At 46.0% G+C, this 19,718-nt stretch overlaps 1 protein-coding gene across 2 annotated transcripts in view; it reads left to right on the forward strand.

Annotated features, from left to right (window-relative positions):
- ARL13A (ARF like GTPase 13A) overlaps positions 1-19,718 on the forward strand; it is a 253,452-nt gene that overhangs the window by 177,344 nt on the left and 56,390 nt on the right. For both annotated transcript variants that reach the window (XM_069213306.1, XM_069213316.1), the window contains exon 8: positions 18,208-18,415. In XM_069213306.1, coding sequence (XP_069069407.1) covers positions 18,208-18,415 — 208 coding nt within the window. The remainder of the gene's footprint in view (positions 1-18,207; positions 18,416-19,718) is intronic.

Here is a 19,718-nt window from a genome sequence, read left to right on the forward strand (position 1 = left end):
TAGAGAAAAAATAAATAAAAATAAATAAAATAAAATTCAAATTATAAATAAGTAAATTAAAGTTACAAAAATAAATAAATAAATTAAATAAAAATAAAAATAACGATTATATATATAAATAAAAGTATAAATAAATAAGTACATATAATATAAATGTACTTGTTTGTAAGCTTTACTTTGTCTACCTTTCACCATATGTCATGTCTGTGTCAATCCATCCTCCATCCTCACTCTGACTCATCCCAAACCCATTCTACTACTTTCATCTCCAAAAGGACCCTGCCTAAGGTCTTCCATCCTCTTTCACATCTAGCTCACCCAAACTTAATTTTATACCAGGATCTTCCAAACAACCCTACTAAAGTCTCCCTCATTTATCTCACCTTTGACTCATCCAAAACCCCTCCTGCTACTATGATCTCCCTAATCCTTCCCACAGACTCTTCCCTCCTCCATCTCTCCTTCATTCATCCCAAGCCTCATCCTATTACTATAAACTCCTAATTAACACTTTTCTGGCTTCTTCCCTCCTCTATCCCTCCATTACTCTAGTCAATCCAACTAACAAACTCACATATCCTCTGCTCAAATTAACTCATAATAATAATAAAACTGTACTCATATTTCCGTATACAAATCCACCACTAATTCCTCTTGGGTTCCAGAGTAGCATGCTACTCGCTGAAAAGCGATTCAACGCCTCGTCAGGGGTGGTAAGCGCTATAAAAATACTATTACAATACAACATGCAGCAAAAAAACAGTAATAAAGTGAAACCACAAGACAAGAAAAATCCCATGCAAATTTAGTGAAAATAGAGTAAAATTGAATAAATTATTTGACACTGAAATGACAAAATCCAATTAACAGAATCCGAGTTATGCAATATTAAAGCCTTAGGTGAACACAGGGCTAAAGCACAAAGAGGTAACCATGGTTATCTGGTCGCACTGGACAGGGAAAAAAACTCACAAGTTTAGGGCAACTGTGATGGAGCGTGGCCTGGATAAAGGGACCAAGTTAGTCCTGCTGAGAAATGTACTTTAAATCCTAGTTGCAGAGTATTGCACCACGCAAGAGTAGTCCAAAGGAGGAATGCGAGATCTGCATCAAGGATGTGTCACACATCGGTGGTCCTGATTAAATACGAAGGCTGCTATGTGGGTTTGCGTTGAGGTTGCATCATGCAGCAGTGGTTCCGATGAGCTGTGCAGGCTGCGATGGAGGCTTGCGTCAATGTTATGTCATGCTGTGTAAACAGGAAGTGCAAAAACAACAGATGATGGACGGAATGCAGAACAAATCAAACATTCACCCCCAGTCACAGATCTGGGTTTAATCCATCAGTTTTTCTGCTTGCCATGCCATTCCAGTTTGAACCCAGCCATATGCAAATCAGTCTTGACCCTGTTCCCCAAGGGAACAGTCCAGCCCGAACTGCCAGGCCATATCTTCCCTGGACCAGAAACAAGCATCCTGGGACCGGTTTCAGGGTATCACCCTTCATCAGCCAGGCTAGCTTGAATCTGGTGGCATAGCAAGCACGGGACCCACGTCTGGGCATACCCTTCCCACTGGGGGCAACAAATGCAAAAACAACAGATGATGGACGGAATGCAGAACAAATCAAACACTCACCCCCAGTCACAGATCTGGGTTTAATCCATCAGTTTTTTTGCTTGCCATGCCATTCCAGTTTGAACCCAGCCATATGCAAATCAGTCTTGACCCTGTTCCCCATGGGAACAGTCCAGCCCGAACTGCCAGGCCAAGTCTTCCCTGGACCACAAACAAGCATCCTGGGACCAGTTTCAGGGTATCACCCTTCATCAGCCAGGCTAGCTTGAATCTGGTGGCATAGCAAGCACGGGACCCACGTCTGGGCATACCCTTCCCACTCGGGGCAACAAATGCAAAAACAACTGATGAGGGACGGAATGCAGAACAAATCAAACATTCACCCCCAGTCACAGATCTGGGTTTAATCCATCAGTTATTTTGCTTGCCATGCCATTCCAGTTTGAACCCAGCCATATGCAAATCAGTCTTGACCCTGTTCCCCATGGGAATAGTCCAGCCCGAACTGCCAGGCCAAGTCTTCCCTGGACCACAAACAAGCATCCTGGGACCGGTTTCAGGGTATCACCCTTCATCAGCCAGGCTAGCTTGAATCTGGTGGCATAGCAAGCACGGGACCCACGTCTGGGCATACCCTTCCCACTCGGGGCAACAAATGCAAAAACAACTGATGATGGACGGAATGCAGAACAAATCAAACATTCACCCCCAGTCACAGATCTGGGTTTAATCCATCAGTTATTTTGCTTGCCTTGCCATTCCAGTTTGAACCCAGCCTTATGCAAATCAGTCTTGACCCTGTTCCCCATGGGAACAGTCCAGCCCGAACTGCCAGGCCAAGTCTTCCCTGGACCACAAACAAGCATCCTGGGACCGGTTTCAGGGTATCACCCTTCATCAGCCAGGCTAGCTTGAATCTGGTGGCATAGCAAGCACGGGACCCACGTCTGGGCATACCCTTCCCACTCGGGGCAACAAATGCAAAAACAACAGATGATGGACGGAATGCAGAACAGATCAAACATTCACCCCCAGTCACAGATCTGGGTTTAATCTATCAGTTTTTTTGCTTGCCATGCCATTCCAGTTTGAACCTAGCCTTATGCAAATCAGTCTTGACCCTGTTCCCCATGGGAACAGTCCAGCCCGAACTGCCAGGCCAAGTCTTCCCTGGACCAGATACAAGCATCCTGGGACCAGTTTCAGGGTGTTACCCTTCATCAGCCAGGCTAGCTTGAATCTGGAGGTGCTGCAAAGATCTGTGTCAGGTTTCGTTGCGCTGCATCAGTTCTGATGAGACAACAGCTGGGCTGGCAGGGTCCCTTTTGCCCCACTTCCAAGGGTCCAGAGTTGGAGGGGCACCACTTGGGGGGTTAGGACTCACAGCAGACAGAGTCCAGGTGCAGGATTCAAGATGATTGGAGCCTTTTCTGTCCCTGAGGCTCTTATTAGGAGGCCAGCCAACTAGCTCTGGGAGTCACTCTGGTGGTCCTTGGTTTAAGGTGCAGGTCTAGTCCATCTCATTCAGCCAGCAGGGCAGCAGGGCAGCAGGGCAGCAGGGCAGGAGAGTAGCAGGGCAGCGGAGCAGTCCTTGCGGGACAGCAGCACAGCAGTCCTTCTTTTGAATCTTTCATAGGTCCAGAAGTGCACTGAAGAGTTAGGTCTGAGGGTCCGATATTTATACTTGGTGTCAGCTGTCAGGTGGGAGAAGCTTCTAGAGTTTTCCACCCCCAAAGGTGTCTGGAATTCCCTTCCTCCCTGCACTAGCCCGAGCTTGTCTGGGGGCACAAAAGACTAAGGGGGTTATTCTAACTTTGGAGGAGGTGTTAATCCGTCCCAAAAGTGACGGAAAAGTGACGGATTTACCACCAGCCGTATTACGAGTCCATTATATCCTATGGAACTCGTAATACGGCTGGTGGTATATCCGTCACTTTACCGTCACTTTTGGGACGGATTAACACTCCTCCAAAGTTAGAATAACCCCCTAAGTGAAACCATTTGTGAGTATGCTGAAGCAGAACCTTTGTGATGTGCAAGTGTGGTAGGTGACAGCTCCTCCCCCTTATGCAGACAGAGATGGCTCAGCCTGCCAACACCTATTACCCATTTGTCTCAATGTCTGGGAGCAATACACAAAACCTACTGCCAGCTACACCAAGTCATGTGACCCGTGATACAGACTGCAGGCATCAAATGGTTGGGTCAATAAAATGCCAACTTTCTAAAAGTGACATTCTCAGGATGGTGACTTCAAATGCAACTTTGTCATTAAAGAGAGTTTTAATATTATTAAATATAATTAAATGTAATAAGGGGACCCAATGTTATTCAATGGGATGCATAAGCCTCACAATGGTGTAAAACCAATTTAGGAGTGTTTTACTTCCAGGACAAGTAAAACTTAAAAGTGCATATCCAACATTTTAAATACACTGATGCATGCCACATGGGCTGTTTAGGCCTACCCTAAGAGTCACTTGCATGCATCAAAAAGAAAGCTTTGGCCTGGCAAAAGGTTTATTTGACCAGGTCAAAATGGCAGTTTAAACTGCACAGGCAGGCTGCAATGGCAGGCCTGAGATTTATTTAAAGGGCTTCCTATGTAAGTGGTACAATGAGTGCTAGAGGCCCACAAGTAACATTTAATTAACAGGCCCTGACTACAAGAAGTACCTCTTTTCTAGGGTCTTACAAGTAAATTAACTGTGCCAATGGGGTGCAGGACAATTTTGAAATGCTTAAAGGAGCAAGCACAAACACTTTAGGACTGGTTAGCAGTGGTGAAGTGTGCAGAGTCCTATGGCCAACAAATCTAATTCAGCAAATCAGGAGGAGTAAGCCAAAAAGTTTGAGGGAAGACCGTCCTAAAGCTGACAGGTCTAACAGTAAGGCTATGTTAAGGAAGCAGCTTTCTGCTAATGAAAGTAGGTAGCATTGCAAATGACCTTATCAGTGCAAACATAAGGTTACTATGAGTTCTGAATACCTCAGCAAGTTTCTGTCAGTAAAGCTCTGTTATCTTCTGGACATGTACACTGAAACTCACTCTATGAAAATCGAAATATTGCACACACTTAAGACACCCAGAGGTGGGCATAACCAAAATAATGGTGGCCCAGCCGTTTAGTTCACAACTGAATTTGTACAGATGAGGCATGTGCTTATGCAAGCTCCATCTGTTCCTGGATGAGAAGCACAACAGGTGTTGTGCTTTTAGAGAAAAATGGAAGGGGTTCACTGCATGTGCAAGTGGGGCCAGTGTTCCCTGCCAGGCTGCCAAAGTGTAGATATCAATGAAGTATAGGGTATATCTGTTCTGGGCAAAATGTTTCCTAACTCTTTAAAAAAAATAGCCCACGAAGGATGAGTCGGACAAAGAAGATGCGGATCAGCTTGACTTGATATTCATTGTGCAGTCAGGATCACGATGGCTTTTAACTTATTTATTTTCATGCTATCCCTTCTGTAGTATGATTCAAACTTATCTTAGAATCCAATGCTGGGGGTAGTGCATAATTTGAATGAATATACTATTTCGGGTTCAGCATTTATGAAGCTTTGCTTTTGTGGTTAGGTTCTAAGGGGCAATTTGTTCAAACGAGCAAGTAATCTTTCAGCGAAGAGCATGAACTTTGAAAGCAGACTCAAAATGTGTGATTACAAAGAGCATACCCAGAACTGTGGTCACCTTGTTTAGCGATGATCACCTCCCATTTCATTATTGTGGATTCCAAGGCACATAAGCAATTGAGCTTAAAGTTGCCTCTTAATTTTTTTACCTTCTTTCTTTTGTATTTTAGAACATTTTTCATCCCTTTTATAGTCCATCGTAAACTGTGGCACAACAGTTAATGGAAGAGATGTCTGAGGTCTCTGAGATAAAAAAAAAAAATGGGTATTGACCATCCTCTGACTCTGAGAACATTTCAAACACTGTAACAACCTAAGAATGTCTCAAAACAGGAGGATACTGCCAATGGTGAACAGAGACACAAACCTCAAACTGCTGATTGACTACTTTTCTGCTGAGAAGTAATCCCAGAAACTGAGGGGAGCCCCCCCAAAATTAAAAAAGGTTACTGAATTACCTGCCTAGGGCTTAACAAATGGCAGAAATGACTGAAGCCCTCTACTTACAGTACTTAAGGAGAAGTGCAAAGGAAACATTTGTGAATGAATAAATGTTTAACTTTTATATATGGCACAGCTACTTAGTGAGGGTTCCAGCGCTTGACAAAGAACAGGCGGGAGGGTGGACAAACAGTTGAGTGGGAGCCAACTGGTTAAAGCTTAAATAAGTAAGTTTTCAAGGATCTTTTAAAGGTTGCTTCATCTGTAATGTATTCCAAATGAACAGGTGTGTGGTTCCAGATCTTTGCGGCACAGATCATAAAGGAGGATCCCCCATGTTTTCTTCTAAAACATGAGACTGATAATAGTCATGCATTACTAGAGCTCAGCTCCCTACCAGGTCTGTACTCTAGAATTTTCCCATTCAAGTAACTGGGTCCGGTACTGTGAAGGACTTGATGAGATGAGCTATTGTAAGGGCTTTAAACATGATTCACTTATGAACCGGAAACCAGTGTAGCGGCTCTTGAAATTGAGAAACAGGGTAATGCTTAGACAGTTTAAAGACGAGGTGGACAGACATGTAGTGGATTTCCTGGAGACGGTGCAGTAGATAGTCCAGGATTCCCTGGTACAAAGCATTGTCATAGTCCAGCCTCAACAGAATTAGAGCCCTGACCACTGTAACCCGCACTTCACACAGAATTAAGTTTAGGAATTTCCTGAGCATTCTTAGGAACCAAATGCAGGATTTCACTACCGCCATAACGTGGGCTTTAAGGGAAAGTTGTGTGTCACACAGAATACCCAGGTTTCTTGCCACCTCTGTTGGGGGAAGGGCAGAGGGGTGTTGCTATTGGGCCAGGCTCCTGTCCACCCTGTCAGGGAGTCGGACCCAAACAACAGAATCTCTATTTTTACTGGGTTGCATTGTAGCTGATTCATTTTAAGCCAGCCCAGCAGAGCATTCATGCAGAGTAAGTATATTTGTTTAGCCTTGTCTGAGTCCTCTTCATATGAGAACAATAGCTGTGTATCATCAGCATACAAAATAACCTTGATGCCAAAGGACTCGGCCAGAAATGCCAGTGGGATCATATAAACATTGTTAGAAATGGGGTCTTTGGTTGACAGTCAGGTTACCCCCTCTTCAAGCAAGGACCCTCACTCTAGTCAGGGTAAAAGAGAATCACCCTCAGCTAACCCCTGCTTACCCCCTTGGTAGCTTGGCAGAGCAGTAGGCTTAACTTCAGAGCGCTAGGTGTAAAGTATTTGTACCAACACACACAGCAACTTAATGAAAACACTACAAAATGACACAACACCGGTTTAGAATAATAGGAAATATTTATCTAAACAAAACAAGACCAAAACGACAAACATCCGACATACACAAGTCAAGTTATGAATTTTTAAAGATTAAACTCAAAAATAGCGCTTAGAAACAAAAATGCTTCGATGAGATGTTAACACGGCATCGTGACGGAGTTGTTCCCAACAAGCTGACACCAGCGGCGCCAGACACGGAGTCGTGTAGACCCCCAAGTACAGTACCTTTGGTGAAGAGTGAAAACAAGCCGATGCGCGAAGTCGGGGATCGCGGAGTCTGTGCGAAACGTTGAATCCGGGCACTTCGAGCGGCGTTGGTCATGACGTGGTGCGGCGACTTCCACGGAGTCGCGGACTTCAGCGCGGCTGCTGCGGCATTGGGCCTGCGAAGAGTGTCGCGTTCCAGCGAAGGTCACGGCGTCGGGTGCAGGCGGTGTTACCGGATTCAGCAGCGGCGTCGGTCCGGAGTCGTCCGAAGTCGATTTACTTGGATTTCCACCAGCTTTCCTTTCAAGGGCCCAGGGACTGGATAGGGCACCACTTGTCAGAGCAGGAGTCTCTCCAGAGACTCCAGGTGCTGGCAGAGAGAAGTCTTTGCTGTCCCCGAGACTTCAAACAACAGGAGGCAAGCTCTAAATCAAGCCCTTGGAGATTTCTTCACAAGATGGAAGGCACACAAAGTCCAGTCTTTGCCCTCTTACTCTGTTAGAAGCAGTTCGCTCAAAGTGTGGTTTGAGGCGGTTGACATGTAGGACCCAAAGGGTTCCTGGGGGATTGCAAGTCTACCAGATAGGTGGCCTCGCTCTTTCTTTCCACCACCTCAAAAGGCCCAGTCCACTTATCTTGGAGAGCCCTAGGCTCCACTGGTGCCATGGCCCACACTTTTTGTCCAGGCTGAAACTCAACCAGAGTGGCATTTTGGTCGTACCACCGTTTCATATCCTCCTGGCTTGCTTCCAGGTTCTCCTGAGCGAGACTCCTGAAGCGGGCAGTCTGGTTTCTTAGTGCCAGCATGTAGCTAAATACATCCTGGGGTGGTTTACTAGGAGCTTTCTCCAAAGCCTCCTTCACCAGACTGAGCGGTCCCCTCACAGGGTGGCCATAGATGAGCTCAAAGGGGCTAAAGCCAAGTCCCTTTTGAGGCACCTCCCTGTAAGCGAACAGAAGGCATAGCAAGAGGACGTCCCACTTACGCCTGACAGGCCCTGAATCATGCCTTTCAAGGTGCGGTTGAATCTCTCAACCAGACCATTACTTTGGGGGTGGTAAGGGGTGGTGAACATGTAGGTTACCCCACACACCTTCCACAGAGACTTCATTAAGTGGATATGAAGTTTGTACCTCTATCAGATACCACTTCCTTGGGGAACCCCATGCGGGTAAAAACTCCCATCAAGGCACGTCCCACCACGGGGCAGTGACCGTCCTTAGAGGAATGGCTTCTGGGTACCGAGTGGCATGGTCCACCAAGACCAGGATGAACCTGTTGCCCATGGCTGTCTTTGGATCCAGAGGCCCCACAATGTCAATTCCTACCCTTTCAAAGGGAGTACTGACTACAGGTAAAGGTTGGAGGGGAGCTTTGCATTTCCCCCCACTCTTGCCACTTGCCTGACAAGTCTGACAAGACCTACAATAAGCAGCTGACTGCTTGTGCATCAAGGGCCAGTAAAAGTGGGAGACAAGCCTCTTATAGGTCTTGTCCTGCCCTAGATGTCCTGCCAAAGGCACATCATGAGCCAAACCCAGTAGAAAGGCCCTGAAGCACTGGGGTATCACCAGCATATGAGCTGACCCAGGCCAGGAACCTTAGGCTCACTAGACAGGAGGCCATCCTCCCAATATATCAGGTGAGTACCTGGCGCCTCGCCAGACGCCTGGGCTGCAGCCTGCTGCCGCAGCCCCTCAAGAATAGGGCACTCCTTCTGCGCTGTGCAGAATGCTTCCCTGGTGAGTCCCCCTTCCTGCTGCCACTGTGACAGCTCAGGGACCTCCCCCCAGTTCAGCCACGTGCTCACCTGTAGGGTCCGGGGCGTCACCCTCAGGCTCTGCCTCCTCCCGGACCGTGGGAACCTCAGGGGCCGGTTTCCCGCGCCCCCTGCCCTTCCTCTTCTTGGTGGTCCCCTGGGCCGCTGTTTCAGGCTCCAGGGGCTCTTGACTTCCCTGATTGGCTGCCATAGACCGGTGGATACGCATACCCACCCAGGCAGACCCAACATCTCCAAGTGAGACCTGTGTTCCACCTCCTTCCAAGGGGAATCCTCCAGGTCGTTACCGAGCAAACAATCAACAGGCATGGTTGGACTCACAGCTACTTTCCAGGAACCTGAGACCCCCCCCCCATTCAAAGGGAACCTGTGCCACTCTGCAGAGGCACTCAGAGTTGTCTACCGCAACTACTTGGTGAAGTACCCGGGAATCAATCTGCTCTTCAGCCACCAGGTGACTCCTCACTGTAGTCACACTGGCTCCTGTGTCTCTCAGAGCCTCCACCCTCTGTCCATTGATGGACACCCATTGCCTGACCTTCTTAGTGTTATCAGGCACTAGGTTTCTCTGGAACATCTCACTGTCCCCTAGTGAGACAAGGGTCATTTCTGCTGGTTCCCACCCACCTGAAACCAACTCCTCCCCTAGCGCTACACTGGCCAAACCCTGGGACGGTGCACCAGTGGGTGCTGGTGTACTTTTGGGGCATTTGGGGTCCCCCCTCACATGACCCACCTGGTCACAGGCATAACACTTACGTGGGGGACTACCTGCCACTGGCTTCCCTTTGGACAACCATGGCTTCTTTTCACTGGGGGGTTGGGAATCCTTACCCTGGGAATCAGTTTGGGGCCATTGAGAGAACTCCCCCTGTTTGCCCTTACCCCCCGTTCTTCTGAGAGGGACCCTGCCCACCCTTGCCGTGGTCTCCCCCATACCTCTTTTGGACCCTGGTGCTCTCCCAGCGGTCCACTTCCTGTGCAAGCTTCCTGGGGTCAGTCAGCTTGCTGTCAATGGGCACCACTTGTCAGAGCAGGAGTCTCTCCAGAGACTCCAGGTGCTGGCAGAGAGAAGTCTTTGCTGTCCCCGAGACTTCAAACAACAGGAGGCAAGCTCTAAATCAAGCCCTTGGAGATTTCTTCACAAGATGGAAGGCACACAAAGTCCAGTCTTTGCCCTCTTACTCTGTTAGAAGCAGCACTGCAGGAAAGCTCCACAAAGCACAGTCACAGACAGGGCAGCACTTCTTCCTCAGCTATCAGCTCTTCTCCAGGCAGAGGTTCCTCTTGGTTCCAGAAGTGTTTCTAAAGTCTGTAGATTTGGGAGCCCTTCTTATACCCATTTTAGTCTTTGAAGTCACCTTTCTTCAAAGGGGACTCACACCTACTTGTGAAATCCTGCCTTGCCCAGGCAAGGCCTCAGACACACACCAGGGGGTTGGAGTCTGCATTGTCAGAGGCAGGCACAGTCCTTTCAGATGAGAGTGACCACTCCACCCCTCCCTCCTAGCAGAGATGGCTAATCAGGAAATGCAGGTTACACCCCAGCTCCCTTTGTGTCACTGTCTAGTGTGAGGTGAAAAACAACCCAACTGTCAAACTGACCCAGACAGGGAATCCACAAACAAGGCAGAGTCCCAGAATGGTTTAAGCAAGAAAATGCTCACTTTCTAAAAGTGGCATTTTCAAACGCACAATCTCAAAATCAACTTTACTAAAAGATGTATTTTTAAATTGTGAGTTCAGGGACCCCAAACTCCACATGTCCATCTACTCTCTAGGGGAATCTACGCTTTAATCATATTTAAAGGTAGCCCCCATATTATCCTATGAGAGAGACAGGCCTTGCAACAGTCAAAAATGAAGTTGACAGTATTTCACTGTCAGGACATATAAACCACATTACTATGGGGGTTATTCTAACTTTGGAGGAGGTGTTAATCCGTCCCAAAAGTGACGGATTTACCACCAGCCGTATTACGACTCCATTATATCCTATGGAACTCGTAATACGGCTGGTGGTATATCCGTCACTTTACTGTCACTTTTGGGACGGATTAACACTCCTCCAAAGTTAGAATAACCCCCTATATGTCCTACCTTATCCATACACTGCACCCTGCCCTTGGGGCTACCTAGGGCCTACCTTAGGGGTGCCTTACATGTAAGAAAAGGGAAGGTTTAGGCCTGGCAAGTGGGTACACTTGCCAAGTCGAATTTACAGTGTAAAAATACACACACAGACACTGCATTGGCAGGTCTGAGACATGATTACAGGGTTACTTGTGTGGGTGGCACAACCAGTGCTGCAGGCCCACTAGTAACATTTGATTTACAGGCCCTGGGCACCTCTTGTGCACTTTACTAGGGACTTAACAGTAAAACAAATATGCCAATCATGGAGAACCAATTACGTACACATTTTAAACAGGAGCACTTGCACTTTAGCACTGGTTGGCAGTGGTAAAGTGCCCAGAGTAACAAAAACAGTAAAATCAGAGTCCAGCACACATCAACAACCTAGGGAACAGGCAAAAAGTTAAGGGAGACCACGCCAAGGATGAAAAGTCTAACACATTATAAAGAGTAGGGCTCAGGGAGGAGACCTGCGGGACCCCTGATTTGAAAGGTGGTACCCAGGAAGGGAAGGGCTTCATTCATACTATTTGGTTTCTGTTTTCCAAAAAGAAGCCCAGCCAGCTCAGAGCTGATCCAGTTACGCCCACAGACTTCAACTTGTGTAACAGGATTTCATGATCCACAGTGTTAAACGCTGCTGAAAGTAGTGAGAATGGAGGTAGGAAAGAAAAAGTTGTTCTTTCAAGGATAAATATTTTAGTATTTAGAAGGAACAAGGTTGGTCTGAGAAAAGAAGTGATCTGGCTTATGGTGTACAGCATGATTCTTTATTTACCCTGGCTCAGGGTGGTCATGGGGCAAAAAGCATATCATTTGCCAAAGTTGCAGCAGTGGATAGCTAAGTTGAGGCTGCTAATCAGAATGATGGTTGACGTTTTTAGGTGATTAGGTTAGAGGGAGGAGGGCATAGTTGCGTCTGGTGATGTTCTGGGCCATTTCTTGTTATTATGCTTCAGCCCTGATGCGGATGTGTGCACAATCTAATGACTTTAATTTGAAGTTGGTTTCTGCTGTGAATTTAAATTTTGTTTTGACTCGCAGAGTGAGACAAATCCATGCTTTCCCCACCCTCCTCCACAATGTTGATTTAAAAGTCTGATATTAGGAGATATTAGGAGTTAAACATGATGTTTTGTCATTACATAGTAACATTGCCTTGAGTACTACATGTGCAATATATTGTTTTTTTAATTATGTGGAATCAAAAGGTACTGCTCATGAGTATGGATGGTCACGTTTGCCATTCTTCATAAATGCAACTAAAGCATGTTTAAAAATTTAAAAAAGCCTTACAAAGTCTTTCCAAAATGGAGATTTGCACCCGCTGCAGTCCTTCAGTAGGGAATCTGATAATTATCTTGAATATTATAGGGTTCTCATTATTTACCCCATTTACACTCCTTCCGGGTCTGCCATGTCCTTATCATTTTTCAGTCTGGAATGTGACCTGTGTCTCTTCATTTTGTTATATCTATGTGCACCCTTTTATTATTGGCAACAAGACAAAATAACTTATTTTTGGTTGGTCCTCCCTTTCCATGGTCGTCTCTCTGGTGGCCCTCAAATTTGAGTTGCACCCCTATTTCATCTAACTGTTCTAGAAATCTGGGGGATGATTTTTAACAACTCACATTCCTTACCTGAACACATTTAGGCCCATATTTATACTTTTTGACGCAAAACTGCGCTAACGCAGTTTTGCGTCAAAAAAATTAGCGCCGGCTAACGCCATTCTGAAGCGCCATGCGGGCGCCGTATTTATTGAATGACGTTAGCCGGCATTAGCCGCCGGCGCCGTCTGGTGTGCGTTAAAAAAAACGACGTACACCAGGCAGCGCCGGCATAGGGGAAAATGGAACTTGGGCGTCAAGAAATGGGGCAAGTCAGGTTGAGGCAATTTTTTCGCCTCAACCCGATTTGCGCCATTTTCTTTCACTCCCAACCCCCATAGAAATGACTCCTGTCTTAGCAAAGACAGGAGTCATGCCCCCTTGCCCAATGGCCATGCCCAGGGGACTTCTGTCCCCTGGGCATGGTCATTGGGCATAGTGGCATGTAGGGGGGCACAAATCAGGCCCCCCTATGCCACAAAAAAAAAAAAAACACTTACCTGAACTTACCTTAATGTCCCTGGGATGGGTCCCTCCAGCCTTGGGTGTCCTCCTGGGGTGGGCAAGGGTGACAGGGGGTGTCCCTGGGGGCATGGGAGGGCACCTCTGGGCTCCTTCAGAGCCCACAGGTCCCTTAACGCCTGCCTTTTGCAGGCGCTAAAAAACAGCGCAAAAGCGGCCGTACGTCATTTTTTTTTTACCCGCCCACTCCCGGGCATGAATTTTGCCCGGGAGTATAAATCCGACGCACATGCCTCGGAGTCGATTTTTTAGACGTGAACGCCTACCTTGCATCTCATTAACGCAAAGTAGGTGTCCACGCAAAAAAATTACGCAAACTCCATGGACTTTGGCGCTAGACGCGTCTAACGCCAAAGTATAAATATGGAGTTAGTTTTGCGTCGAAATTGCGTAAAAAAAAACGACGCAATTCCGGCGCAAACGGAGTATAAATATGCCCCTAAGTCCTTCATCTCCACTAGTCATTTTTATATGTGGATGCTTCAAACGGTTCCACTACTTCCTCCAATAGACTCCCAGAAGGCTGCGGTTCAAGGGATCATTCTGTCTTACGTTGATTATGTCAACATCTATTTAGGCCTCCCTAAATATCTCACATAACTAATCCAATTTATTCTTAATCTAGCTGTTCAACGTCTCTAAAAACTTCTCACAAGTTGTTCTATCTTTGGCCACTTTACAAGCTTTCTCTGGCTCCATTTGGGCAAAGGACCTGTATTCAAACCTCTGTGCATCTGCAATCATGCTCTCTAACACAAGAGTCCTACCTTTTTCTGGAGCTGGATATGCAGCTGTGTACCAGGTAGCTAACTCTTATGTGCTATACTTAGTCAAAGCACCTCACATCAAAAAGGCTTGACTGAGTGTTCACTTTTTCTGCTTTTTTAACAGCATCCCATTGGAACACTATACCACTACATCTTCATGATGAAACCCATCTTCCTTCATTTAGGAAGAATCTTAAAAAACTGTTTCTCTGTTAATTTTGCACTGTGTGGTCTTCCCAGTACCAGGGCACTATGTTGGGATAACAGTGATCCTAACGAATGGCAGTTATTCATTCACTTATTTGTACAGCTTTCTCGTCTAGGATTGAGAATTGATTATCGAGCTTGATTCTTTTGTTGTACCATTTCTTTAATTTCAAATAAACAAGGACCTCGTTTTGTGAAACAAAATAGCAATGGCTCTGAAATGCTGAGAGATTCCTCCCAGCACAGAGACAGCACTGCTGATTCCTAGACTGATCCACAATGACGCACATGACAGACTTAGAAATGAAAAATATACATCAGCATTCCCAAATTAACTAGGGCAGGCCTCCATAGGCACACATGCTGGTACTGATGTGATACTGGTTAATGGTTTCCGCCAGCGAGGCAGCTGGATCTCCACTGTCGAACACTCGGTGGTTTCCTGTGATTCTATTTGAGGCAGGAGAACCAAGAGCATGGCTTAATAGGACATCCTATTTACAGAAGATGTACAATTTCGCCACATTAAAACTTTTCCCCAAGTTACGAATAAAATACAATAATGTAAACAAATTAAACCTTTTACTAATATTTTAGCTTTCTGCAGTATTTAATATCTAAGTGACTCAGTAATCTTTTCTGCAACAATTTGAAGGTCTCAGTTTAGGCTAATCCCCATTATCAAGCATAATATCAAACACAGTCATTTATGGGAATTTTAGTTCTTCCTTTCACTGACTTACATAGGAAGCCACTGGCATGCAGCAGTGTTATTTCTTAATGTTGGGAAGTGCAATCCCCTTGTCATACCACCCTCTGGTCTGTTTGGCCAATGCTATCTTTGCCGAGCTCCTATTCCATAATAGAGTTCTGAGCTCACTGTCTATTGCTTTGAAGTAAGCTGGTGGGACCGGATATGACGTGTTGTGCAGAACATAGAAAAAGTGTGGTAGGGCCATTATCTTGAATAGTGCAGCCCTCCCCAAAAGTGACAACGGCAAAGATCGCCAGTGCTGGATGTCATGTTTTAGCAGAGTCAATAGCGGGAGCAGATTACGGGAATAGAATTGAGTTTAGTCAGTGGTGATGTAATTGCCCAGATATTTAAACCCATTGGCTACTATTTCCGTGGCCCAGCCCCAAAGTAACCAGGGTGCCTTCACTCTAGGGGTGTAAATTGTAGATTTCTTCCAATTGATGTTGTATCCTCAATACTGTCCAAACTGGGTCACGATGTGCATTATCCTGTCAAGGTTGGCAGGAGGGTCCACCACATAGAGTAAAATATCATTGGTGTTGAGTGATATTCTGTCTTCCCACTGAGCAGTCCATTGTAATCCACGGATCAGTGAATCCATTCTAGCCCAAGCTGCTAGAGGTTCTAACACCAGAGCAAACATCCCTGTCTAGTGTTCCGCCTGAGGGTGAAAACCCTAGATTTTGCACCATTGACAAACACCTGTGCCAGGGGGAGCCATAGAGGAGCTGTACCCATACTATAAAGTGGTGGCCAAAACCCAATCAATTCAGGATAGCAAACAGGTAAGGCCATTCCACAGTGTCAAAGACCATATGGGCATTAAGAGAAAGGACAAGAGCATCTTCTTGTATTGTCCTGATCTGGCACAGGACGCCATGGAATCTGTGTGGGATCAATGCCATGTCACGGCCTGGCAAAAAGCCGGATTGGTCCGGATTAATCAGTGTCTGAATAATCGGGATAACACCTTAGCTGGTATTTTCACTTCAGCATTAGGAAATGATATACCACTATAGGAGTCGCAATATTCTTCCGGCTTCCCTTCTTTACCTATGACCCTTGTGTAGGCCAATCATTGGTCCATAGAGAGTAATATCTTAATCTGTTTCCCTGCCTGCATCAGTGTAGCCAGGGAAACAGATCAAAAGTTTGCTTCCAGCCGTAAGGAGCATTTTTAAAGCTCTCACCCGCTGAGAGCAAACTTTGTGTTTGCTCCTCTTTGGTTGGAGTTTTAAAAATGCTCTTGCCAGATGGGAGCAAACACGTTTTCCTGCCCACGCTGGTGCAACCAAGAAAAAGGTTTTCTCCTGAGCTTGGGCCTCTTGGGACATAGCAAGTAAGCCGGCCCCAGGGGGTGGGGTCCCTAGGGCCAATAAAGACTCAGGGAGTGGGGACGGCGCTGCCCCCTCCTTTTTAGAAAGTTAATTTGATTGGCCTTGGGGGATAGGGTCCCTGGGGGCTTTGATGGTTTGGGGAAGGGGGCCTGCACCATCCACCCCTAACTTATTAGATTGGGCCAGAGGTATAGAGTACCTGGGGCTGAAAGCAGCCACGCACCCCATTTCTTTAATTAAATACTTCAGGCCCCAGGGGATGGGGCCCCGTTGGCTAAAAATGTCCTGGGGAGGTGGCCGCATGTCCCCCTCCCCTTATGAACTGATGAAATGCGGCCCCGGTGTGGGCTCCCCAGGCCCTGTAATGACTTGGGGAGAGGGCAACATGCTCCCATCCCCTTAACTCAATGGTGCACCCCTGGATGGATAGGCTCAATGCACCCCCTGGTGGTGGGCTCCCCAGGGCCTGTAATTAAAGAATGCACCCCAGGTCATAATTGTTTTTTTTTTTTTCTGATCCTTCGGGAGTCCCACAGAACCAAATTGCTGGGTTTTTTTTGTATTTTGGCCCAGGGGTTTCTCTCTGGGTTTCCCCATGGGGCCAAGTAGGGCAGGCTACCCCTACCATGCTCCCTTATATTACTTTTTTGTAACTTCAGGACAGGGGACTAAGGGGGTTATTCTAACTTTGGAGGAGGTGTTAATCCGTCCCAAAAGTGACGGAAAAGTGACGGATTTACCACCAGCCGTATTACGAGTCCATTATATCCTATGGAACTCGTAATACGGCTGGTGGTATATCCGTCACTTTACCGTCACTTTTGGGACGGATTAACACTCCTCCAAAGTTAGAATAACCCCCTAAGTCCCCAAGTCCTGTAAGGCTGCCAGCAACATTTTCCTGATGTTGCTAGCAGCCAATCAGAGCGTTCACTTGTCTGGGAGTCCTACTCCTGCAGGAACAAATTGAACCAAGGGAAATAAAGCTATCTGAATCAGAATGCTCTGTTTTTAAACTGGCACTCCCACAAGAGTTTCTTGAGCCCCTTGCAGACCGAACCCGAACAAATATTGTTGACCTTAGTTTATAAAACCTACTGAATAGATTCACACCAAATCAAAAAAGTACAATCTGCGGACCAAGGTCTAGCTTCATGCCAAATTTGGTGTAATTCCGTTGTGCATTTTTTGATGTAGCCCTGCCTAAAGAAGTCTATGGAAAATGCATTGGAATTTTGGCTTTTTGGGACCCCCCATTTTTCACTGGGCCCCACTTGACAGATCACCCTGAAACATTTCATGCAAAAATTAGTCGAAAGGTAGCATCTTTTTAGAAAGTTTTGTAGAAATGTCTCAAACTGAGCCACAGTTATTAGCAACACAAAAAACGCTTTTCTTAAAGACAGCTGATCTAACTATAACTACTCAGTGGTAACCGATCTCAAGAGCACAATTTAGCACAACTAACCCATCAAAGGAAAGGAGGCATATATTACTTATCTACTACCTATTTACCTATAACTTTGGGTCCAGAGTAGCATGCTACTTGCCACAAGGTTCAAACTCTGGGGGTTATTCTAACTTTGGAGGAGTGTTAATCCGTCCCAAAAGTGACGGTAAAGTGACTGATATACCACCAGCCGTATTACGAGTTCCATAGGATATAATGGACTCGTAACACGGCTGGTGGTAAATCCGTCACTTTTCCGTCACTTTTGGGACGGATTAACACCTCCTCCAAAGTTAGAATAACCCCCTCTGTCTTTTTCTCTACAGCTGTGCTAACACTGCGCACTCACTAATGATACTGCACAGGATGTTGCGTTTGTAATTTGGATATCCTTTCACTTCAGCTATAATGTATCTATTGTCATGTTTTGTTTTTTACTCTCCACACAGAAAGATGATGGCCTAAAGGCCCCAAAGAGCAAGAAGAAGAAGAAAGTGAAGATGAAAATAAAAAGCTCTGTAAGCTTAGAGAGTGTTGTAGAAGCAGAGAGAAAACTGGAAGCAGAAAACAGAATCACTTCAAATGTCAGCATCCTGCACAGCAACAGGATTGCTCAGGAGCACCACAATAGCCAAGAGGAGCAGTCGCCTCTGCCAGGTAAAGGCGTGTATTCCTATTTATCCAGAACCATTTAACAATAATAGACCCCTTAGATAACTATCATGAAATATTGAACGATCTAAAACAAAAAAACTGTCTGTGAAAGAGGACGAGCCAGATTTATGTCTGCCCTGCGGTAAATCTCAAAAGGTTAAAGTAAGCAATCTTCACTCAGGTGTCCTGCCTGTTTGGCATCCTTGTCAAGACACCTGTTGAGCAGTGAGGCTCCATGGTTCCCCTTCTGCATGGAGGGAGCATGTTTTACTTAGGGAACCCACACATAATTGGTGGTTCTCGGGGAAAAGTACCACTGACAACATCGCATATCTGTCAAATGTAGATGTTTTGATTCAAACGCTGCTCTAATTCATGGTGAGATCGACCATTCCATAGCTAGCCCCTTAATACCAATTGGTATTCAATGCCTGCAGGGAAACAAGGCAGGACCAGATTTTCATGGGCTCCCTTCATACATGCAAGCATGTTCCCGCCCACCTGGTGTAGCCAAACTTTATACTCCACTATCAGTGGGCTGTCACTAAGGGCCATATGTACGAACACATTTTCCCATAAGGACAGAATGGGTAAAATCCTTTGCTACATCTGGGCCTAAGCCTCCTGCCGTGCAGTAGTCCAGGTCTGTTTGCATGATGCAAGTCTAAATGTCTGACTGCACTCAACGGGGGACTTTATAGAACACTAATATGTGTTTTTTAATGTTAACAGCCGAGATTTATTCTCAACTAAGCTCATAAATGTAGCAGAACAGATATAGTCCTATTTATTTCTGAAACCTTTGCATTTCTTACTTTGGGACTAAGTTAACTAAGTGAGGGACTGTGTTGTTTGCATTTATTTGTATTTTTGATTTTGTACTGTGAATTTAAGACTTCTTTATTTCTGGAGACCTTGTGGTTAATATCCTAGGCCTTCTGTGACCCCTACTGTTTATTCCATTTTCCCTGTGACGCCAGACTGATCATTCATGCAAACAATTGAGAGCTTAAGAGTGGTTCCCTATGCCATTCCCTTGTTTGGCTCTATTATGGCCAGCCAGGGTGCACGTGGACTCCACATGAACCATGTGCAACCATGTGTTGTACTTTACTTGTGAGAGAATGCTGTTCAACATTCTCTAGGGAATGGTGTACCAGTATTCTCAGGCTTGTGAGGGATGCTGGGGAGTCAGTGGCAGCTGGGTGCTGGCCGGCAGATCCCTCTTTGTTTGCTGCATCTAAAATAAGTTATTCTTCCACCTACCTAATTGTCAAGAGGATCCATTCCAGTGGCGACGAGGAGA

This window comes from Pleurodeles waltl, chromosome 2_1 (assembly GCF_031143425.1).
Source record: "Pleurodeles waltl isolate 20211129_DDA chromosome 2_1, aPleWal1.hap1.20221129, whole genome shotgun sequence".
Lineage (NCBI taxonomy): Eukaryota > Metazoa > Chordata > Amphibia > Caudata > Salamandridae > Pleurodeles > Pleurodeles waltl.